General features: G+C 36.6%; 1 protein-coding gene and 2 long non-coding RNA genes across 3 annotated transcripts; all 3 read left to right on the top strand.

The window, feature by feature from the left end:
- The first annotated feature begins 413 nt into the window (after window positions 1-413).
- On the top strand, window positions 414-2980 carry LOC140139463 (uncharacterized). Its single transcript, XR_011857131.1, has 3 exons — window positions 414-472; window positions 2195-2569; window positions 2847-2980. It is a non-coding gene; the product is annotated as an uncharacterized lncRNA (long non-coding RNA).
- Window positions 2981-11013: 8033 nt separating this feature from the next.
- On the top strand, window positions 11014-13643 carry LOC140139977 (uncharacterized). The gene is made up of 3 exons (XR_011857190.1): window positions 11014-11089; window positions 11985-12108; window positions 13573-13643. It is a non-coding gene; the product is annotated as an uncharacterized lncRNA (long non-coding RNA).
- A 323-nt stretch (window positions 13644-13966) lies between these two features.
- LOC140139086 (probable tubulin polyglutamylase ttll-15) lies at window positions 13967-23774 on the top strand. The gene is made up of 5 exons (XM_072160866.1): window positions 13967-14002; window positions 14298-14428; window positions 21301-21373; window positions 21755-21868; window positions 22195-23774. The coding sequence occupies exons 1-5, from the start codon at window positions 13967-13969 to the stop codon at window positions 22309-22311; spliced, it is 471 nt and encodes a 156-aa protein (XP_072016967.1). The 3' UTR covers window positions 22312-23774.
- The last annotated feature ends 1936 nt before the right edge of the window (window positions 23775-25710 follow it).

Here is a 25710-nt window from a genome sequence, read left to right as displayed (position 1 = left end):
GTAGGGACCTATCGGGTACAAAACGTTGTTTAAAAAAAGGGGGGGGGGGGCATTGAGTATAAACAAAATGAAAAGGGTGCCATGGGAAGGAGAATAGGAATAGGAAGAATAAGAAAAACAATAAGCAGAAGAAGAAGAGGAAGAAAAAACAAAATAATAAAATTCAAAAACGCTATTCTCGATGTGCATTCGGTAGTATTTTTGTAATGATTGTTAATAATATGTACATGTGTTTATAGTTATAAAAATAATATAGAATGAAACTCTGCATTTAGCTACGACGTGTCTCATTGTTCCTGTGTTGAAATAGGTAATTATTTTTTTAAGCATTGTCGACATTTTTCGAATCAGTGATTTCGATGAAATAAAGGTCAGATAGAAATTGACAAAGATGCTGACATTCTGCGTGGTGTTGTATGGCCGGCCTGTAGTAATGGAATCCCGTATAGTAGATAGCGTGAAACTGAATTAAGTGATTGGAATAGCAAACTACATCAATTCAACCGTCTGCCAGCGTTAACATTTGGTGCCCTATTGGACCAATTAATTTAGAATCCACACTACCCCTGTGGAAGATTTTGGAAATATCTTCCACACGGGGAGTGTGAATTTCAAATAGAATGAACACATTGGGCAGTTCCATTAGAATTTCATACACTTTCAGAGAAAGATTTTAACGTAAATATTCCGCAGAAATTCAAAAGGAGCTGCCTAATGTGTTCATTTCATTTGAAATTCATACTCCAATTGTGAAAGATATTTCCAAAATCTACCACAGTGGTAGTGTGAATTTTAAATGGAATAGCCCATTGTGACAATATCAAGTGTTTATGCCAGTTACTGTTTTGACTTCAAATTCAGGTAAGTAGTGTATAATTGAAGACCGAATTAAAAAGACTAGTTTGCGTATGACGTCCTGTCAACAAGACTAAAGATGATGTATTGCGCAGTTCAGCAACCAATCACGACGCAAACTTTTAATTCGGTCCTTAGTGTTTTCAATCCGCACAACAAATAAGTGTTTTATTCTTATCTGTAATGAAGCAGGTGAAAAGAAATTTTCTAAGTCAATTGCAATGTTTTTATTTGTCAGATCTAATAAACTGAAACTCAGTCAGAAAATTTCCTGCTAGGATTTTTGTTAGTTAATGCCGAAACCATTTTATTTTCGTCATGCAGGACAAATGACACAGTCAATGTATGAAACAAGCAAATAAATTTACAAAAATAGCTATATCAAATGTTTACATCGATAAATATACTGTTTCCCAAACGAATGATAGAAAGGGTCAGGATATTAATCCCAAAATATTTGAAAACTTAGTTAAATCTATTCCCACTCCACATACCGTATCAAAATAGAATTAACATTATTCCAAAACAAATTTACAATCTCACATTCTTAATAAATGTTTTTTCTTTTGACTTCGTTCCTTTCTTGGGTTTTAAATCACCGTTTCTTTAATTTTCATCCGATGATGACTGATGAGGTCTTAAATCAGTGCTTAAACATGATTTGAATTTGTTTAGGATATACAGGGGTAAACATAAACGGTACATTGTTTCTTTTACGGTCTTACAGATTTAACACCTTTTTTTGTGGCCAAAACCTGCACAAAACTGTTTTATTATTAACTTAATTGAAATTTGAAAAATGATAACAGCTTCAAAAATATCATGCATGAATAAATACTTTATATTTTGACTTTTTAGCCACATCAGATCAAAATTTGAACACTGAGAATCCCACCAGACTTGAAGTCAAGAACCACTTATTCCCATTTTACGTAATTATCAACATTATTTTCATAATGTGTTCGCAACGCGTATCCAAACTTTTAACGAAATCCATTGATCGCAAGCTTTCCAAAATGAATTGAAATTTTTTTTAGAGCAATACAACAAATACTTCCCTTTAGCTCAGAATAAAACAATTTTTGAATAAGGCTCGCTGCATCAAATCTGAAGACAGACTTAGTCCAAATGTAGCGTAGCTTTGATACTCTTCGGTGCATTCAAAGTATTATTTTCTTTCCTGTAGTGTAGGTGTATATGAGCTGTTCGATTTCCGCACTTGAGCACTGAAGACGAACACATTCTTTTTTTGAGAACCAAAAGTGACTTGGTCCTTTATAAAACTATAGCTGTAAGACAAATTGCATTATCCTGTGATGCTTTTGTTATTGTATTCAAGGTATATTGTGGGATTTCGAATACATCTATGATGTAGGATATGGCGATCCATCACAATCGCAAGGTCAGAGTCAATGCAAAAAATAAACGTCGTTCTCAGCCTTCTGACAACACGACGCCAACTTCAACGAACCAGGTTCTACTGGAAAGAGCTAACATCTTCTTACTGCTACCACGAACTTATAAATCAAAGATTTGTTACATTATTGCGTTGTTAGACGTGTGGTTATGTCTACAGATTGTCCTCTTATGGAGAGACGTGGACATGAGATGTTCATCGCAACCGTTTACCAACGCATCACAAGAAAACTTTACAAAGATCCCGGCACGATTGAATTGTTTAATACATCGTAGCGTTGTATCGAATACCGGCGAAGTAAGTAAGAAATTAGTATTGCGGTACAGTAGTCACTCCAAATTGACGAAATAAGCCTTATTTGAAGAGTAGGCAAAATCATCGAACATTTTATTATAAAATTTAGCCTACTAAATATCCAAACATTCCTTGATCTATAGCTACTCTATTAGTAGAGAGAGGGGATGGGGTGGGGGCTAGAGATGAGGTAAAAGGAGGAGGGGAGGAGTATGGGTAAGAAAAGGAGAGGAATTTCGAAATTATAAATTAAAACGTTATTTTGTTTCTTCCATTGTAGCCTTGTATAAAGCAGGTCTTATCACGAGTGGGATACCGTTCTGGCACGCCGAATGAAGACTGGGATTTATTGTGGACTACAATTTATCCATTCAACCATAATACAAAGAAGCAGCATCCGGAACTTGATATACTTAAAAAAAAAAAAATATACCTCCTCGGAGTAAAGTGAGTGGATATATGTGTCTCTTAACTTCCCCGTCATGTGTACCGCACTGACTTCGCTTTTTTATTTGCTTGTCTCTTCTTTATTTCCTTATCTCAATGATTGGCTACATAACCACCAGTAAACACAAACACGTTTTAAACAGTTTATAGTTTAGGTTTTGGTTTAGATAAAAACGTTTTAATAACATTAAATGTCGGGTTATATAAACTCCTCAAAAATAGTTTGGAAACTTTCCAAAACGGCTTCATATCAGAAATATTTGAAATTTATTTCTGTATTTTTTCATATCAATACATACATTGTTCTTTTCGGTCAAAAATGACACCAAATATGTGACTATAACTTATTCCATTGTTAGGAAACTGTCTTTAAAAGACAAGGAGGTCTCAAACAATCTGCCATTGTCTGCGCCATTTGCATCAGTAAGGAATATCACACTGTTTCATTAAAAACGGTTTCGACGTGCTGCTAACCTGATGTACCGGTCTTCTGCAGCCGTTGTTTTTCTTTGGCGGCCACTTCTGGGTCTGTCTTTGACATCTCTGGTCTGACGAAACTTAAATTTTAACTTGGAGATCATTTGTGGGAAACTCCAAAAGTTGCCACAACTTGATTCTGACGCATGCCAGCCTCAAGCTGACCAATAGCTCGAGCTTTATCCAGATCTGATAATCGAACCATGGTTGATTAGAACTTTCTTGCAAATGACCACTAAGAAGTGACCAGCAAGAGAGATTGACGTGCGTTGATTCATTTGAATCCACCTGTAGAACTGTCAATTTCATCCTAGCACTTTTCATTCATTCTTTTATTCAAGCATTAAACCACTCGTTCATTCATTCAAAGCAATGAGATGAGCGCAGACAATGGCCAGTTTGGCACATTTTCTTTGAGACATCTCTGTCTTTCAAAGAAAGTTACTCAGCCCTGGAATAAGTTATCGTCACAAATGAGGTGTCATTGTTGATAGAACAATGTTTTCACTGAAACAATATGGAGATGGATTAAAAAAAATTCTGATATACAGCCAATTTTGAAAGTTTCCAAAGTTTTTTGAGGAGTTTTTGTCTGGTCATGGAAACGTTTTAAAACGTTTTGTATGAAAACACACTACAACCATATTTCTTGTCAATACTTAAATAATATTATCTTAGAATATTTGCAGTAGGTTATCAACAAATGTTTTTAAATGTTATGAAAACGTTTTATACCCATTATGTCCTTTATATAACCCGACATTTAAACGTTTTCCGGCAACCTTTTCTAACCTAACCTTTTGTGAATGATTTTGAAAACGTGTTTGCTGAACATCGTATAGATAACAAAAAGGTTGTTTTATTACACTTCCATAGGTTAATCATTTTCCAGGGATGATTTTTATGCTTGACAAGCGGATGTTGAACACTGTTCAACCCAGCAAGTATATTCCTAAAACGTTTGTTATGCCGCAGGAGAAAATGCACTTCCTGAATCAGGTATGTGAACATAAAGTAGGTATATACTAAACTTTTTAGCATTAAAATTGATATTTTGATATTTAACAGTACTCGAAGTAAACTTTATAAATCTGATGATTTCTACCTAAAGTGTATGTAGGTGGGATGAAAAGCCGACGATCAATTGAAAATTTTGACATTTCGTATTGAAGATATGGATTTTTTTGGGGGGATCCATATCTTCAATATGAAAGGTCAAAATTTTCAATTGATCGTCGGCTTTTCCTCCCAGCTACATACACTTTAAGACTATATCATTAAATTTATCAAATTTACTTCGAGGACTATTATTTATCAAAAATGTGAAAAATATAAAATTTTAATAATTTGTCATAAAATTTGTATTATATCGTGAATTTCAAAAAATGAAAATTAGTTGATATCAGAAAGACAATCTACGTATTCAGAATGCAATTCGATAGGTCTGATGTGCTCTCATGTCCCACAAAAATGCTGTCGAAACGCTCAAAACGCTCATTCCAGTTCCCTTAATACAATGTCGTCGTTGTATCAATGTCTACATATTGCTGTACAGTTTTCAATCAAATATCATCTATTATGAGTTCTATGTTTTATCTTGGTGGACTTTCTTTGAAATTGCTAGAATAAATTATTATTAGTTTTGTTTACACCAGAAAGGAACAAACCAAAAGAATAGATGACGTCCTATAAATAAAACTGTTTCTTATTCTTTTTAAACAAAGTTTGCGCCAAAATAGGCTAAAATTGCAAAAAAAATTAATACCAATATTCCACATTATGGGGCATATTTACACTGAGAGAAATGATTATTTCCTTTCAGTTACTAAGGTATACTGAGTATACCATCGTACCTGGTTTGGGACATTTTAATTTAATTTTTTTTCATTTGCTTTCGACCATTCATTTTATACTGATGATGAATTATCATTTTGCCAACCATAAAAACGGTTCACAAATCACGCTTATTTGCTGGTATTCTATTATTACATGTTGCCAAACTGGCTAGGCTCGAAATCCTTCCTTTGGGCCAGTTTTAAACCACAATTATTGTGTCCCATTTTAGTATTTAAATTGGATAATGAAGATGTCAATAGTGTATAGAGCGAGACAGCAGGAAATATTGTTGTAGATATCTATAGAAGAGCAAGATCGGTGAAATGCTGCTTGTAAAAGCCATTGATTGTTATGTAGAATATAAATTATAAGTGAGAGAGAAAATTATCGGGTTTTTCTCTACAATATAAGGCCAAAAAACATATTTGTTTCCTGTAGAAGGTCTAAAAAGTCAAATGCGAAATGCGGTTGTTTATTTTTAATTTTTTTAATCCATGCCTTGACATGAAAAAAACACCTTTTTTCCTGCAAGTTGAAATGTTAATTTAAAGTGGGTCTCTCCGACGCCCACAAATACAATCATATTTCTTCATATTCAAGAATATTTATGACCCCCTTTCAACCTGAAGATTAGAAAAGGTATTTAAATGGGTTTTTTTTCTCCAGCAGTTTTTCACTTCACTCGATTGTGTAATGTGTGAATGTTTTCTCAAGTGGTGTTTTATGTTATGTTTTTGCAATTTTTCGGGGTTTTTTTTGTTTTGTTTTTTTCTTAGTAAGTGAAAAAAAATTCTAATGGGCAAAATAAGCGGTCAAAAACGAACTGCGCGTGCACTACAGGAAACAAACTTTTTATCTTTTTATTTTTTTGGCCTGATTATTGTCTGCGCTTGTTTCACGGTCACTGGTTTTAGGAACAATAACACGAAATGAATACTGATATATTACCCTTAGGTTCATAATAGACATGACCTTGACCTTTCTTCACGGTCACTGGTTTATGAACAATAACAGGAAAAGAAAACAGCAAGATCAGCTCGATATTGAGATATACCCTGTTGTTCATAATACACGAGCTTAGCTTTGTTCAAAGTTTGTGCAAATGCATTGTGATTTTTGTACATTTGGTAGAAATTTTTTAATCCTCCGATGAAACAAAAAATTCGAAAAATAGCACATTCGAAGATTGCACGGTACCGTAATATAAGGAAGACATGAAAGGAGGAATTCCGGGGAAGTTCAGAAGGAGCACCGCCGCCAAATCACTCTACGTTTTATGTGCCAGTGAGATTCGGTTAACATAGTTCACCGTTTATTTGAGCTTGTTGGGGCTTTATTTTCTAAACGCATGGTCAAAATTGGCCCGTTTTTAGCTCATTTCGCCTTAAAATAGGGTCAAACTAAAAAAAGCAACAAACACTCGCCATAAAAAGGGTCTGAAATTCAGGGGAAATGTAGCTTTTTATTGTGGCCAAAATAGCCTAGAAAGCACGTCTGGCATGCAATATATTACCAGGCAACTCAGCGGGTACCAACCCCACGCAGTAACACGGTTTCGCTTGTTGAACGGTAACGAGACATCCGACCAATCACCCTATCGTGGATGGTTGATTTGGGGGCCCGTTTTGTATATCTATGGAAATCTATAAAAAAAAACGGTGGTCCCTATAAATGGAACCTCAAAGCATATTATAGCAATTCCCGTTTTTAGAACACCAGATATACCTAAACAATTGGCGATTAAAAAGTGAAAGCTGTTTTTCAGCAAGTTATTAATTTTTTTAATTTTGTATAGACCACTTGACATCACTGTTTATCAACAAAGGCGAGGGACTCGTCTGTCGATATGCTTGAATGAGCCGCTACACTGTTCAATGGCTTTCTTGTTCTGAAACATGTGGCGGACGATTTAAAATGCATGTGCCCTTAGCAAACTACGATGCGTATGCACACTGCAGGGAAAAGAACAATGGAAATTGCCACAATTCGCGCGCATACTGCCGGGCAATGACGTCACATGCCAATTTGAGAAAATGTAAGAAAAGTAGTAGGTCTATTATTTTGTGGAAATTCCAGACCTTTATTTGCCACTACTATGGACTTAATTTACCCACCAAATCGTTACTAAATTTATATAAATGCTGTTGGGGTAACCCTTTGATATATTCTAATACTCATTGTCCAGTTGCTCCTTTGTTTAGTATAAAAGACCATGCATATTTTCAACATTTCAGGATTACGTTTCTGGCAGAGAGGGAGGGGGTCGGCTGAGAAACGAAACTAGTTTCGTTTATAGAACGTCATTAATCTTTTGGCTTGTACATTAACATACTCTTGTTGAATTTATATTATATTATTTTGTGATTTATTACTTAAAAAGTAGAATCACAAATCAATAATGACATATTTTCAGATAAAGTCAGCGAGATACAAGAACCAACTGTGGATTGAGAAAGGCCAAAGCCACCGGGGTAATAAAGTGAAGGAAATAAAAGGTAAATCACTACATCTATCGTTAACTTTTTATGAGAATATGCCCGCATATGACAAGTCGTATGCGAAGTTGTTTTTTTGTTTTTGTTTTTTGTTGATTTTGTAATAATTGTTAGAAGTTGTGTGCTGGAAAGTGGAGGTTGAAAAAAAAGAAGAAAAGTGGCCTCTAAGTCATAGCCTTTTACGAACAATCAAATGATAACCTAAAAAAAAACACCCGTACAAATTTAAAAAAAATTAAAAGGCCATTTCGTGATCCACAGCATCATCCCCCACTTTCCTCCCAAAAAGTTGATATTTTTATACCACTGGAAACCTCGGGTTATACATAATGTTTAGGTACAAAAAAATTCTTGCAGATTAAATCGTTTCGAATAAAATATCGTGAAAATTTTAATTACGTTCTGGTACACCAGAACGAAAATACAACACAATGTCTATGGAACAGTGTAATACACATCATCATGCATAACTCGCAAACGCAAAATCGGAATCAACTGAAATTTTGGGAATAAGTTGTTTTCATTGATAGTTTTTGGAAAATGTCATGAAAAGAGGATGCTAGGATTTCGTTCATTTAAGACTTTCATGATTTTAGCTTATTTTTTGCAGTTTCAGCATCCACAACTCAAAATATATTAAGCAGGCTCATCCTAAAATATTGTAGCTTATGTCAAAAACAAATAAATAAATAAATAAATAAATAAATAAATAAATAAATAAATAAATAAACAAATAAATAAATAAATAAATAAATAAATAAATAAATAAATAAATAAACAAACAAACCAATAAATTATATTTAATCTTTAATTTTCTGCAGATTTGAACCTTGACCAGAACATCCTCGTCCAAGAATACATTTCCGACCAGTTTCTCATTCATGGTCACTCATTTCAGATAGGTGTCTTCGTGTTATTCACTTCAATAGAACCATTGCGATTCTACATTGTTCAACATGAGTTTAGCCACCGACTTGCTCCAGCGAAATTCTCTCTTGATGCTTTTAATGACACCAGGAGTTATGTCACAGATGGTTATAAAGAAACCAAGCAACCTCACACAGTATGTTTGTGTTAAGGGTGATCTTAACCCTGGAATTATGGAAACTTTCGGGCCTCATAACTGCTAAATTATTGGTCTAAAGAATATAAAAGAATACATTGTGACATTATACTTATGACATTTTAGAGAAAATCACCCAAAACGGGTTTTTTAAACTAAATAATATATTAATACATTTTTTTTGACCCAATATGAGAAATTTGCACCAAAAATGGTCAATAAATGTTGAATTTTCAAAAAATCATAAACAAGCGTGATTTTTGCCAAGTTTCAAATATTGTTGGTCAACATTTAAAAAAAAAACGGTTCCTAAATGTTTTTATCTAGTTTTTAAAAATAAATAAATTTAAAAAAATGGCCCAAGAATTATTTAGTAACGTAGAACGAAAAAATGTGGGCAAAAAAAAACCGTTTTGGAGGATTTTCTTCAAAAATTAGCATTTTGGCCCAAATTTGACGTCACAGATGAATTTATCAAGTCTTTGCCATTCTAAATATGTATACCTTTATATATTTTAGACCAATAATGAAGCAGTTATGAGGCCCGAAAGTTTCCATAATTCCAGGGTTAAGACCATCCTTAAGTTACTCTCACAATTATTGATGATAATAAACTTAATGACCACGAAAATGACAATGATCATAAACATGACGTGGGCTATGATGAGAACTATGACGGTGATGAATATTGTTATTATGTCATATTTTGTAACACATAAGGGAGAAGGGTTGATGCAACTATAGTTTTCAGCAGAGAACTTCAGCGGTCTGCCAATTTGGCGCAGTTTATGACGTATACGCAAGTGTGCTTCTGAATGGCTAATCGAATCACGTCATCATCACATCGGCACCTCATTCGCTGGTGAAACTGTGTAGCAACTCGTGATCTAAGTTCTTTTTACGCGATAATCAGACAGAGCAGACGAACACCGCTGAAGTAATTTGCTTATTGGTATAATGAGATTTAGAGGTCTTCCATTCTCCGATTGCACGGTCATCTCAAAACGTTCTACCTACACAGTGCTTGCTGTGTGTACGTACGCCTGTCAAACACAACGCTATAATTACGTATGCATTGCAAAAGCCACCTGCGCGATGCAATGGGAAAAAAAACCCAAGATGCAATTTTTGCGCATGCAGTTGCAGGGAGTAGCTCGTTTTGGTAGCAAGATGGCGGATACCCATACAAGGCAAAGATCTTTTAGTAAAACTAGATCAGAATTAGTGTACATGTTCACGTAACCTCTTTCAACTCATTTGCATAGATATTCTGATTCGTTGAACTTCTAATTAGCATACTTTTGGATACCTCCATATTTGGGTTTACCTAATTAAGTATTAATGACGATTACGTTGTTTACATCATGGCGTAATAAGAGCTTGTCACTCGTCCGATTCGAAAAACGAAAAACATTTGCACCTTTCTTTCCATTAATGTTATATCGTGAAATACCATATAACGGAGGTGTTATTTTTGTTATTTCAAGGTCATATATATTGCTCGGACAACATCATACCATTGGCAAGCTAATATTATGAGGACAATGAAAATGACTCCTTTTTTGAGAAAATAAGACGTTTAAAATTGATATTCCGCAAAAACCAACTAAAGCAGTGAGTTCCTTCGAACGAGACAGATTTGACCTAGGAAGAAGTTGACGTCATGAAATGAGATGTGCCTGCTTTGAGAGAATATTCCTGGATATGACCCCATGTTGCGAATGGCTAAATATGCTGTATTAGTTCTGGAAAGGGTCCGGTGATATGTCCGCCATTTTTTTCTTCAAATTTTGAGGTCATTTAGTATACTTGCTTACCAGTCGTTTTCATTATCCTAACTACTGCTTGCACATTGAAAAGTGAACTTCGACGTATGTGATGCGGAAAATTTTTGCCGTACTTTTGTGATTCATTTTTCAGCCAGGACGGTTACGTTTGCGGCCACGCATCGGTATACTGATGACCAGTTCTTGTGTATATTAGAATTATGTGATGAAAGGCGAATAGCATCTTCGGCAATCGCTTAATTGATCAGATCTCCATAATAGCTGTAAGGGAATGTTAGTGATACCAGTTTGACGTTTGAATTTCATTTGTAAAATTTACAACTCTAATCCTTATCATTTCAGTTTCCAGAAATGAAACGTCATTTTGAAGCAGGATACAACAAAGGGCAGATGATAGCCAGTTACATAACGGACGCAGGTAAAGAAATTATTATATTACTTGTCGTTTTAAGCTAAGATTCTACAATCAAAACTATATAAAATGAATAATGTTGTTATACAATTACTATTGGGACCCTTGCTCTTTATACAGAGTGTCCCAAAAAAAAAAAGGTATCGTAGGATACTCCATGCTATTTTATCGCCTGAATCAAATTCAACTTAAAAGTAAAACAGCTAGCACACACTTTTAAAATTTACTGGTCCGTTCAATTTGGAAATCAATCAAAATAATTTTTAATTCATTCCACGGTGTCACACGTCGTAATTATCGTGACAATACATGTCGCATGTTCAGATTATATAAAGAGTATATAAAGGGTATAAAATGTTTTCATAACATTCAAAAACATTTTTTGATAACTTACTGCAAATATTGTAACATAATGTTATTTAAGTGTTGACAAAATATTTGGCAAAACATGTTTGCAAAAAATATTTTACAATAACATTTTAAAAACATTTTACAAATATTTGTGTAGTGTGTTCTCATACAAAACGTTTTAAAACGTTTTCATGACCTTTATATAACCCGACATTTAATGTTATAAAAACGTTTTTACCAAAACTAAAAACCCAAAATATATAACCTGAATGCTAGGATGCTTTCAAAATTTTATTGTTCAAATGAATAGTTTTCGGTCATGTTTGTTTCGGGCGCTGAAATCATTAAGTCTCGGACAAGACACCCTGTATTATATAAAAATGATGTTACTGGTTCTTCAAAATTTGCCCACTTTCCCGAAAATAGTAGTAAGGTACTTGATACGATTCTATCATTCCCCTCTGTCTCTGTCTTCGCCTTTCTCTATATCCCTTCACTGATTTGTTCCTTAATAATCGGTATCTCTGTTCCCGGGATCTATTCTATGCAGGTCATAATATATCAAAGATACACGCACAGATTTACGACGCTATTCGAACCGTTTTGTACAGCGGAAGGGAAATAATGCTACAAGAATATCGGAAAATGTACCATGGAGTCAAGCCAACAGTTAGGTAAGGATCGTTACACAATACATACTGCGGCTTATTTATCTCCTCCACTCCCAATCTATGTATCGTGTTGGAGGAATTAAGGGAGTGGGGTGGGGTAGTGTGTGGTGAGGGGTGAAGGCTGGCTTTTGGAGCAGGGGTGTACACACTTGATTATATATTGACACAAAACATGATATCACCGATTCATTTTGTCTCATTTTGACTCAATTTAGATTTTTCCCGTTAAGTCAAATGGACCATACACACACAAATCTGGCTCCCTGTCCTCGGTTCTCCTTAGGAAACAACGTAGATAATACTAATTTGTATGAAAGGGTACTGACTGTTGTGCTTATTGACTTATAAAGTATTACGTATCAATGATTGAGTCATAAGGCAGCATTATCGTAAGTTCGCATAAATGCACTTACGATATACTGTCTTATGACTCAAACATTCATACCGTCGGACGCATCACATACTGGTCTATCTCGAAAAACACGCATTTCGAGAAAATCGCAATTGAAAATCTTCGTATTAAGTTAACCTTTCTATAATTTAATTATACTATGGATTTTAATGAAAGTGGTTTTAAATTAAAGCATATACTTAACAAATTTATTTAAGTGGAATTTTGAATTATATTTATGTATGCAGTATTGCTTAAAACTACCCTAAAGTTGTAGTTCTGTATGTGAAATAGTTAATTTCCCGATATCGTATTTAAAATTCGTTTCATACTGGTCTATCTTGGGGCTATCTCGATTTCGCGAACAATGATGTGACTTTAGACGCATCACATACTGGTCTATCTCGAGATAGACCAGTATGTAATGCACTTTCAATACGATATCGGGAAATTAACGATTTCACATACAGAACTACAACTTAAGTGTAGTTTTAAGCAATATTACATACGTAAATATAATTAAAGATTCCACTTAAATAAATCTGCTAAGTGTATGCTTTAATTTAAAACCACTCTCATGAAAATCCGTAGTCTAATTAAATTATAGAAAGGTAAACTTAATACGAAGATTTTCAATTGCGATTTTCTAGAAATGCGTGTTTTTTCGAGATAGATCAGTATGTGAAAATACGTATTTTGAAAAAATCATAGATAGTTTAAATTAAACATTTTATAACTAATTATCTAGGAAAAATTGAGGTCTGTAATTTGTTGTATTTGAAGAGCTCCGTAAAAAAGAACTATATACCAATGTTCTCAAAAAGTCAAAAATTCAAGATAGACCAGTATGTGATGTACCCGACGATACGTACCACTTTATAAGTCAATAAGCTCTACAGCCAGCACCCTTTCATACAAAACAGAAGAGACAAGGAGCATTGCAATCAATTGAACAGAGGCTAGCAACAATGTACATTTTATTCTTATTCGTTAAATCCTTCCTTGAAAAACAACATAATTTATATATTTTTCTTAACACTAAAACATGTTTTGTCTTGTCAACATTTTTTTGTCAGCTGTAATTTCTTCGAATTCACTAGATGGGATTTCATTCTTGGATCTAATATGCAAGTTTACTTACTCGAGGTGTGTATAATAGTAATACAGGGTGTCCCAAAAACAAACAGAACCCTCGTTGTGCCCTCATTTTCCCCTATTTCTGACAAGTTAATCAAATACTTATAATAATAATAAGCCGAAAGAAATATTTGAATCGGCTTATAACATTCCTCATGATAACTTCGGGAATGTGCTTTAAGGGTGGGCCTATGGGCTATGGAGTGTGTTAAGTGTCATTAACTTGTCGGTAAAATGGATGTGGGATGCTATACTTGCTATACTTGCAATTAAACGTAATCTGCCACTCAGTCTGCCACATTTACCAGAGCCCCTGTTGCCTGCGCGGATAACATGCTGCCTGGCTCGGGAGTGTTTGCTGAGCAGGCAGTCTGGATTAGTTTTGTCATATAGTACTATCGGTGTCGGGATAGGTACCAATGATTCTTTTTTATCGTAACTGGAACGTTTGCACAGTGCTAACATAACAATAAATGCTCCTTATTACACTTGATGCAAAATATATATTACGTATCCATGGTACGATATAAAGAACCATCGATACATATCGGAGCACCGATAGAGCTCTAGTCCCAAACTATCGTATATGTTTCATAACTTGGGAGTCTGCACAAATTTCCAATAGGAATGATTCACTATATTATAATGTTTCTTTACATATTAGGTCAACGCATCCCCTGAACTGAATTTCCAGGGAATCCGTCATCCAAGAACCGTTAGATCGGAGCACGTTTTATTTAATGTGCTGCATATTCTCGGAGCTGACACAGGTGGTCGTGGTGTTCAGGGAAATCGGTTAGAACTTTTATTAATAATTATGCTTGAATGTCAATTAGTGGGGTTTTAGCGGGTTCGCCTTCGGACAAGTTTAGAACTGTCAAGCTTTCATCAGGAGTAGCTCTGACTTCTTCAGGACAAATTACCTAAGAATGAGACATGTAAGCCACCCCTTGCCATTGATGGCTCTGAAAAGTGAACGGCTCTTTTCATAGCCATCAGTAGACAAGTCTACTGTCTCATTCTTAGGTACTTTGTCCTGAATTCCCGTCGTAAAACCCTATCTCACAATGCTTGAATGTCTCATTTTCACGATGCTAGGGGTGGGGTGATATGGGCATGTGTGGGTAGGGTGGGGTAGGGTATAGCTGTGGTGCCACGTGAGTAGAAGGGGTGAGTAGGGGTGTGCACGTATACGTGTGTTAGCCATCATTTAGCGGTATTGTTTTTAATGAGAAGTGAAAATCGATCTCATCATTGGACTTTAATTTGTACCAGCTTTTATAGAATAGTCTGATTATAGTCTTTAATCTACAATTTGTTTTGTTTTTTTGCCCCGACGCTAAGTTTTTGTAATCCATCGTAAGTCAATTCATTTACAGTAGTATGAGCACGACTCATATAATTCAGTCACTACCTATCATTAACAAGTGTTTTGGAAGTAAGCATATCGATGAAAATGTGCATGTTTCACCGTGCGAGTTCAATTCAAACATACCAGTAAATTGTCAAAGGATACATAAATGTTACATTCGACATGATTACATTTTTAATTTGTTTTATGCATTCAAACAAGGTTTTGCTAGCGATAGGCTATTGTTTTGAGGTGTTTCATAAAAATCCCGAACAAAATTGGCAGGCTGACATGATGGTTGACATGATTAACGAAATTAACGTCTAATTGTTTTGTAATTGTGAAGAAATGACACAAAAAGGATGAACAGGTCTTACGTATGCTTCAAGGCACATTCAATGGAACTACAAATTAAACAAGAAATGTCTTTAAAAAGACAACGCCATGGATGCAGATCAACTTCATAACTTTGAATTGCAAGTACTTGGAATGCTTGTAAATTTGAATGTTTGGCACAATTAACCGGGTGTGAAATATTGGCATTTATTGGTAAATACACCACCAATGACATACTAGGAAATACTCAAAATTTTCATGTTGAAAGCTGAATTGAAAAATGTGTGCGAAATAGGTCTACATTTAAAAGGGCATTTCGTGATCCACAGCCTCATCCCCCCCACTTTTCTCAAAAAAAGTTGAGATTTTTATATCACTGGAAACCTCTGGCTACATAATGTTTATGTACAAAATATTTCTTGCAGATTAATTCGTTTTGCAAAGATATCGTGAAATTTGAATTTCGTTCTGGTATACCAGAACGAAATTACAACACATTGTCTATGGAGCATTGTAATACACATAATCATGCATAACTCGCAAACGCAAAATACTCCTTTAATTCATACCTGTAACAAACTGCTCAATTGAAATCACATCATCCGAGTTATACAACAATCTATATTCAGACAACCTTAAGAATGTTTGCTGCTTAAGGGATTTCATATCAATTCATAACTCCATATCTCTGTCCTTTTACCTCTTCTGTGTTTTACCATTATTTTTACCATTTACCAATGTTTGGTAAATTACAGTTAAAATCCATTAAAACATGGTATTTTATTTGAGATATTTATTCGCAATTTATAGTTTATTGGTAGTTACACTGATCACATTATAATCAACAAGAAATGTCTTTAAAAAGACAACACCATGGATGAAATTCATGTTTCATAATTTTACATTGACAAGCACTTGGAATACTAGTAATTTTTTGTGTGTAGCACATGCACAACTAACCGGGTTGGAAATGTTGTTGCCACGAATACCACCAATGACATACTATAAGCTAAATTGAAAAATGTGTGTTAAATAGGTCTACATTTAATTTATACTTAATTTATACTTGTACAAACAAAGGGATCAATGGAAATCACATCCACCGAGTTTCGCATCAATCCAACAATCTATATTCAGACGACTTTGTGATTACGTTTTATGACATGACTTTGAACATTCTGACAATCCAACAATATATAATTATTCCACCTCAGGCTCAGATGACCTTTAACAATTATAATCAAAAAGACTGACTACTCAATCCCAGGGGTTCCCTGGCTCAATTCAATCTTTATTTTCTGAATGTTTATATGTGTTGATTATAATTGTTACTACTAACTGCCCAGTTGCTAAAGCAACTATCTACCCCAATTACTGGTATTTAACCCCCCCCCACTAGTGTCACTCCCAACATCAATTAGTGATGGTATAATCTAACCCTAGTTAACAGTGCAGGTGCCTGGGCACCTTATACCCAGCTTGGTTCCTGTCTGGTCAGATAATTGCTCATTATAATTGTTGAATTAGTGGTTACTTGTTGACAGCTTATCAGTAGCCTGGATCAGCAGGGGTGCATTTATATCATTTTTCATAGAGCAATTGTTCAAAATATTTAATGTCAAATGGTTCCTAAAAACCTTATTTGTGAATGGATTTTTATTGTTGACAAAACAAAATGTATGTTAATATATCAATTATTCCATTAACAGTAATTTCCTAAGTTTCCATTCATAAATAATCACAGAGTATCATCTGTTTACAAAATAAGTGTTTATTTTCAGATTTCCAATTAACCATTATCAGTATAGCTGGTAGGGCCTTGCTAGGCCTTGCTAATAGTTATAGTCAGAAACACGTATTTTGTCCTGTAGTCCCTGGCAACCCAGTCTGCTTGTGGCTCACTCACAAACATACACGACAGAAACCGGCTGTGAAGGAGCCTAATGCACGTAAACAACTTCCTTATAACATGTATAATAAAATTCGATTTTGAGTATAATAAAGAAAGTCATGCATATGCAAAATGAAGCAATTACCTATTGCTAAGTTGGTAAAATGCATACTCGTAGCCCAATCTTGTACATCATAGCACCCAGTTTTGGTTTGTGGTTTCGAAATGTTGCAATTAAACATTAGTTCTTTCAAATATGAAACGCTAAAACCCAAATCTAGAACAAACAATCATATATTTAGAAAGATATAGCAAACTTTCCATGATAGAGATTGGACCCAAGACAAAGTACACCCAAATTAAGTGTCAATTCAGAATTATCCCACCATGGTGGAAAAACACTGATTACTCAATTCCAGGGATTCCTGGGTTCAAACCAATCTTTATCTTCTGAATGTGTTGATTATATTGTTACTAAACTGTCCAGTTGCTATACCAAAAATGTGTAAAACCAAAGCCACTATCTACCCCCAATTACTGGTATTTACCCCCCACACCACCACCACCATCACCACTACTACCATATAGCAAATTTTCCATGATAGAGATTGGACCCAAGACAAAGTACACCCAAATTAGGTGACAATTTTTATTCAGAATTAAGCCATGGCTGGAAAAAACGAGAACGAAAATTCAACGACGAAAATTGTGTGTGTTATTGTAGGAGGATTGCGAGTGTGGGGTAGGATCTCTGCGCGGTGTATGTTGATGGGTGTGGTTCCAAAAGTAAGTCTGCTGTGTAGGTGGCAATAGAAAGAATGGGTGATTTGTAGAATTTTTGGTGTACCTCTTAACATCTTCTACTTTTGGCACACTACTGCCAAAGAAAACAAATCATCCGCTTTGTCATATTTCACTCATGATTGCTGGGAGGCCGGTCGACTGCATATTCTGTTTACGGCCGAAATTACCCCCCCTGGCTTTACAACCTACAGGAAAGACCGGCTCACTAGTAGAAAAGGTGTAATCTTTATCATGACCCGTGATAGCCTCATTGCTACTGAATGTAATGTAACTGTTACTGATGCCGAACTCATGTTTATTGAAATCCATATTCAGGGTCACAAGCCTTTAATTATTGGCTCCTTTTATCGACCCCCGAAGTCTGCTCCATCCAACCTGAACCAACTTGCTGACAGCATCGGAGAGATCCATCAGAAATATAAAAATGCTGTCCTGGTAATTGCGGGAGATTTCAACTTAGCCGACATAGATTGGCCTGAGAGAGTGGTCAAGCCGTATGCAAATGAGTCATCAAAATGTGCTTTATTGCTTGACATTTGTAATGACAATTTTCTGGACCAGATGAACCACGAACCTACAAGAATATCAGGTGCAACTAAAAACATTCTTGATTTGGTTTTGACTTCACACCCAAATTTCATTGAAAACTGCAAAGTGAGGGGCGGTTTAAGTGACCACCTTATGGTATGCTTTTCTCTAAATTTCAAGCCTAAGATCAGCAAGAAACAGCCTAGGAAGATTTTCATGTATGGCAGAGGTGACATGACCAGTCTACGTTCTGATTTGAATGCTTTTCAGAGTGCATTCTTTTATGCCAACCGTGATCAGCAAACCGTCCAAGAAGACTGGGACTTGTTTAAATCGAATGTCACTGGTTTAATGGATAGACACATACCATCTAAAATGTCTAGACCCAACTCATCAAAACCTTGGATAACTAGAGACATAAGGCGGCAATCTAAGAAGAAGCAGAAACTGTATAACAAAGCTAAAACCACCGGTAAAGCTTCAGACTGGTCTGAATTCCACCAATACCAGAAACAGCTGCAGAAGAGTTGTAGGAAAAACTACTGGGAATTCCAGAACAGCATGTTCAGTGACCCTGATGATAAGTCGCATAAGTCTTTCTGGAAATTCATTAACTCCAAAAACAAGAACCTGCTAATATTACATCTTTAAAAGCTGGAAATAGGGTCATCTTTGACAGTAAGAGCAAAGCATCGGCTTTCAACACGCAGTTCAGTTCTGTATTCACCAGTGAAGACACCACCAACATTCCCGACCTTGGCGAATCATCTCTTCCTACGATGAAGCACATTACTGTTACTTGTGATGGAGTAGTAAAACTTCTGACATCTCTCAATGTTACGAAAGCTACTGGGCCTGACACCCTTTCAGCCAGACTGTTGAAAGAATTTGCCACAGAAATTGCACCCATTCTCACCTATATCTTCCAAAAGTCCCTGGACACCGGCTTTGTTCCATCTGACTGGCGAGTTGATAATATTTCACCGATCTTCAAGAAGGGAGACAGAAGCACACCGTCAAATTACCGGCCAGTGTCCATCACATCTATTTGCTGCAAACTCCTAGAGCACATTATTTTTAGTAACATCATGGACCACTACAATAAGCACAACATTCTTACCGAAGTCCAGCACGGTTTTCGTTCAGGCCGCTCTTGCGAGACACAGTTGATACTTACAGCCGAGGACCTAGCCAGATCCATTGATGACCGCGAGCAGGTAGACGCAATAGTCTTAGATTTCTCCAAGGCCTTCGACAGAGTGCCCCACCAAAGGCTTCTGCGGAAACTCCAACATTATGGCATAAGAGGACCCCTACTCCAGTGGACAGATCACTTCCTGACTCAACGCCAGCAACGAGTAGTCATCGACGGCCAAGCCTCTGACTGGGAACGTGTTACATCAGGAGTTCCCCAGGGAACGGTGCTAGGTCCCCGCCTCTTTCTCACATTTATCAACGACATTCCTAATGGCATCACATCAAAGTTGAGACTGTTTGCCGATGATTGCCTTCTGTATCAGTCAATTTCCTCCATCGATGACAGCACCAAACTGCAACAGGATCTGAACCTCCTCCATCAATGGTCAGCTAACTGGCAAATGCAGTTTAATACAGATAAATGCCACCTGATAAGGTTTACACGCAGACAGAAGGTTATTGATGCCCACTACCATCTTGGAGGCAGCCAACTCTCCTCTGTCAACGAATATCCCTATCTTGGTCTATCATTTTCCACCGATATGTCCTGGCAGAAACACATTGGTAAAATCACCACCAAAGCCAACAGGATGTTAGGCCTCTTGCGGCGAAACCTAAGGAGCTGTCCTGTGAGGATCCGTGAGCAGGCATACATCAGTCTTGTCAGACCCCATTTGGAATACTGCAGCACAATCTGGAGCCCTCACAGTAAAAAGATATCACCAAAGTGGAAAGCATCCAACGCCAAGCTGCCAGGTTCGTCCTGCAAAGATACCAGCGTAGAGACAGCGTGACCTCCATGTTACAAGAACTTCAGTGGAAATCCCTGGAATGGAGGAGACATGCTGCCAGCTTGGCCATGCTGTACAAAATTCAACACAACATGGTTGCCATCAATGCATCCGACTACCTCGCACCAATGATCACCAGCAGCACCAGAAACTACCACCCAAGCAAGCTAAAGAAAATCACCAGCCGCACTCAGCTCTATGGGAACTCATTCTTCCCGAGGACAGTTTGCCTATGGAACTCCCTCCCAGTTGCGGTACTAACTGCACCAACCCTGGAAGTCTTCAGGGGAGGAGTTTCATCCAGCCTGTAATCATGCTGCTTGGTTTTTACTCGCACTTCATCCAGTTCATCGCACCATTTGAGTTTTCCAGTTGTCTTCAACTCCAGCACCCTCAATTTTCAAGTTTTTTGTTGGCTGCACCTGTATGTCTAGTCTGCACGTGATCAACATTTCTGCACCCTTGGCATGACGTCCGGAAAGGATCCTGCTGAGTATCGACGTAAACGTAAACGTATCCGTCTTTACAAGCTTTTCAATACGGAATAAATGCCTCTCGTGACATCATCCAAGCAGCAAAGTTCATTTCCCATTGAAAAGCGTGTAAAGACGGATATGCAGTTTACCGTTCTGCTGGGATGTGTATACAAATTTTTGACTATTAACAAATCTTAAATGAGGCGATCCGATGCAAATCCGATGTGCCTCTGCTGATACATACACGCACGGGTTTTTTAATGTGTTTCTTTGTCTTTGCTTTGTTTCTACAGATTACGCAATAGTGATGTTCTGGTGTACAAAGCCATGTGTTATGAACCAATGTGCGAGTCGTGCACATCTGAGGTATGCTAATTCGCATTTATAAATTATTTGTGTCCCGTAAAAGAACGTAAGCTTTTCCATTTGTGAAGTGTTTAAGAAGCTATAAAGTGTTCAAGTTTTCTCATTACTCTTGTAACAGCAAACAATTAGAAACAGCCCAGTGATACTATATTGAATAAACGTTTTTAAGAACATTTTTATTTGCTGGGATAGCTGAAGGTACTACATGGCGTCCAGACATGTACCCTATTGCACGGTATTTGTGACATAATTTTATATTCAAAATAATTTCATTACAAGGTTAAAGACTATGTTCAATTTAATCACGAATGCAAAAATATGTTGATTACTATCTTACTTTTTACATACAAATATTTCATTTAACCTTTCTATTAATAATAGGAATGTCTTCTGTGTCGACACTGTCTTACTGCTGATCATGTGATCATGTTAAAGGACTCATTGGGAGAGCAATTAAATAGACTGGGAATGAGACGATATCACCCAAAGCCTATGGTAAATTTTATTAGAGTAAAATATAAAATTTTCTCTTCTCAGAAGCAGGGCGCTATCATCAGTAAATAGCATGATTCTGACAGAATATTACGATGTTAGCTGTTGCCATATTGCTATGACGTAGGCCACCATCGTCTTACTAATTTCATTCGAAAAACATATTCCTTCTGTCGGAAGAATTTTCTGGAATTTTCCGCAGGGTATAGTATAGCCCATAATAATGGGCTGGGTATGTATGCCGTATCGTGTATTTTTTGCGCTCTTTAGGCAAGCGTACCTCCTTTTTCTTTTTCTTTTGTTAACGTACTGATCATTTTACATTTCAGACACATGGAGGGGTGACGAGCACAGAATACTGGAGGGAATACATTCCAAAACGTGAACAGCTAAACCAAGCCTGGTTTGAAGAAAAATGCAAACAAGATACATACTGGTGTATATAATGAGGGCCTGGCCAATATAAACTACTACTAAGATGCGATTAGTTGTGATTACTATAACAATCACGAAAATAGAATCAAATTGATACGTTCCTACCCAGTGCTTTTAAAGGAAACTTCTCTTATAAAATTACAATTAAAAGAGCTCGTGGTTTATTGTTAAATGAAGAGTGTGGGGGCGTACATGTATTAGTCTATACATGTTTCTGCAGTTGAATTAAAAGTTAAGTTACAGTACCATATAACCCAGATAGCCAGACCTGGTTTGGGCCAACATGTGCGTTCGACGGTACGATTGCGGTTGTTGAGCCTACGTTGCACCAACGTCGTGCCAACGTCACATGTATGCATGGTGAAAAGTATCGGAAATTGGTTGGCATACCAACGTTGTTCAGACGTGTTTTCAACAGTCGGTTAGCCAACGATTGAACAACCAATCCTCCTATGTAGAGGGCGTTAATGGCGCCATTCGAGTGAACAGGCGGCATAGGACACGCAACACGTGACGTTCGAGGCTGGCGAAAATACAAGGCCGATCGACAGCCCCATTCAAAATACACGGTTAGCAGTTACAAATTGAAAAACAACATACTTACAGTGGGGTACTTTGTCGAACCCCAACGGTTTTAGAGTAAGCTAACTTTGCTTTGACACCACATAACAAACTCAGAATTGTTTGTGAAGATTTCATGAGCATGTGTTAATCCAATGGCGACGTCAAAAATAGCGATATCGCTTCCACCATCATCTGGAGTGAACGTATCGTACATTTGACTGTCTCCCGCTTTGCTGATACATTTTGTGGATAAATTTCGCGTATCATTTCCATGTCAGAAACGCAGGTATAGAAATTATTTAATATCTTGCTCAAATACATCATGAAATATGTATTATGTGACCCGTTCCGACAAAACCAGGAACAAGACATACAAATGTAAGCACGGGAAAAGACGCTTCAAAATGATACCAAAATTATATACATAGCATCAATACTTTTCAAGATATGGATAATTTTGTGATTGATGCCTTGATATTTTTGCCACATTGATATTCTAAGTAATGGACTAATAAGTTTCCTGCTTTACATAAGATTGAATAGTGAATTATCATAGTTCAACTGTCAATTCTTGATTAAATACATCTCTTTCTAATAAGTACTTTCAAGGATTTCAAAGTCCACTCAGTCCCAAAGTCAAATACCATGAAATTTTTAAAGAATTCCAAAATTTGATTTTTTTATGGGAATGTCATTTTAAAGCCCTATAACTCAAAAACAAGCCTGGCGACTTGTTCCAGGTTTTGTTGGAGCTGGTCACATATTTGTTATAATCTCGCTTAATGTAATAGATTCCAAAATAGAGGTGCAGAATTTGGAATAGAAACAATTTCTGTACATGCTACATGCAAAGTCACTTCTAAACATAACAATTGACTGAAATAACAGCTATAATGTACATAATTTTCAAGATGAAAAATTGGCACAGTTGAATGATGTGTATTTTATCTGTGATGAGTTGTCAGATATTAAAATGATTCAGTTCAGACTGAGAAAATAAGTATTATTGAGCTTGTGTAATTAGTTGTGTCTAAAAGGGCTGGGCACACGTTGGGGGTAACGTTGGTTCAATGTTGGCATTATTGACCCATCATTGAAATGACTTTGGCAAAATGTTGAAAGCAATTTGTTGGATCAATGATGGGCCAATGCTGGCTTAATGTTGGCAGAAAGTTGGTCAATTAGAAACATTAGGGAGTGTTCAGAAATACTTTGGTGGGGGGTTGGTAAAAGGAGGGGGCCAAAAAGTTTTGGACCTTAAAGAGGGGGACCAAAAAGTTTTAGGTGGTAGGAAAGGGGGCCAAAAAGTTTTCCTCTTCAAAACCCAAAATTTTCGCGCGCTTCGCGCGCATTGAGACCCTATATATCACTGTTAACATGCCAAGTTTTCGTTTTCAGTGCTTTTGTTTGAAAAAATGATGGCACTTAGTGTACACATATCTATTAATTTTTATAACATTAAAGACGATTATCAGCAACATGCAACATCTGGGTTGGTCTAAGAAATACTGGCACTTTTTATCATAAAATTTTATATCTCTTCAAAGTAGGCTACAAATCAGTATGATTATGTACCAATCTGATCAAATACAACTAAATCAAGAAACACACTTCAGCATGTTCAATTTACTATTTCTCATTGCAAAATTATTTTGTACACAAAGGCCCATGGGTAGATTTACCATGGGCAGAGTGGGCACAGGCCCAGGTACCACGGTCTTTGTGGGCCAAAACTGACACCCGTGTACATTTGCGTGACCAAATTAATCTCATATTTGACCATTTTAGCTTTTTGCATAAATTAGTTCTAATTTTAACAATATTTGACCATTCAAGCTTCAATATGGCCAAATTTTTGGGCGGTTCACGCGCATTTGTACAGTACTATAATCATAATAGCCACGGATCCAAATGCACATATGAACCTCCAAATAAATCCTCTATTTCATTTATCCCTGTAAAATCAGATAAACACCGGGAACAAACACGGGAGTGGAATCTTCTACCTGAAACATGCAGTCATCAAAGCACCTTCACCAGCAGCATTTAAAGAAGCCCTAAACAAGTTAGACTAGTTAGCCGCCGCACACACTCCGTGTCTGAGCCTTCATCAATGAAGTTGACACTATTTCGGAAGAAGAAGACACCCTGATTTGGGACAAATCTAAATTAAGTATAAAATGAAAATTTCCTTGTGCTTGTATTTCATGCCCAATTGTCCCACCAGGAATGTTTCAAACATTCGCCTCCCTCAATGACATGTGACCCAGATACCACACCACTGGAAACAACACTAAATACGATAATGGGGGGTCAAAAGAGTTTTGTCTGTCAAAAGAGAGGGGTAAAAAAAGTTTAGCGATCCATCGAGGGGGGTCAAAAAGTTTTCGAGTGAAAATGTTGAGGTAGACCAGCCCCCCCCCCCCTACCAAAGTATTAATGAACACTCCCTTAGATTAGTTTGGTTAATGTTGGCTCAACGTTGGCCGTACGTTGGCAGACGGTTGTCCATGGAGCGATATTGGTTAGACAAACGTTTCCAAGCGCTGGCCCAACGTAAGTTTGTACGGTGAGGCAACGTTGGGCCAATCAGCTAAAGGTTGATCCAACGTCAGCCAACCAACGTTGGCCCAACAATCTAAACGTTGGGCCAACGGAACATTGTTATCTGGGAAAGGCCAAGATGTGGATTTATTATTACGATTTTAAATGTGTTTATACATATAAATTCAAACATTTCCAACAGCATCTGATTCAGTAGATAGCATCTGATTCTATAATTGAAGACCGAATTAAAAATACTAGTTTGCGTCTGACGTCAGTGTAAACTGTTGCATGGTTTGCTA

Source organism: Amphiura filiformis, chromosome 18 (assembly GCF_039555335.1).
Source record: "Amphiura filiformis chromosome 18, Afil_fr2py, whole genome shotgun sequence".
In the NCBI taxonomy this organism is placed as follows: domain Eukaryota; kingdom Metazoa; phylum Echinodermata; class Ophiuroidea; order Amphilepidida; family Amphiuridae; genus Amphiura; species Amphiura filiformis.
The sequence above is the reverse complement of the archived record's forward strand: the minus strand, read 5'-3'. Positions and strand labels throughout refer to the sequence as shown.

Bases quoted from the DNA above. Each gene is read 5' to 3' on its own strand.
- LOC140139086 (XM_072160866.1), top strand. From the start codon at position 13,967: ATGCTGCCTGGCTCGGGAGTGTTTGCTGAGCAGGCA. The intron at 14,429-21,300 runs GTTAGAACTTTT...TTGTTTCTACAG, and splicing joins CGTGGTGTTCAGGGAAATCG to ATTACGCAATAGTGATGTTC. The intron at 21,374-21,754 runs GTATGCTAATTC...TATTAATAATAG, and splicing joins GCGAGTCGTGCACATCTGAG to GAATGTCTTCTGTGTCGACA.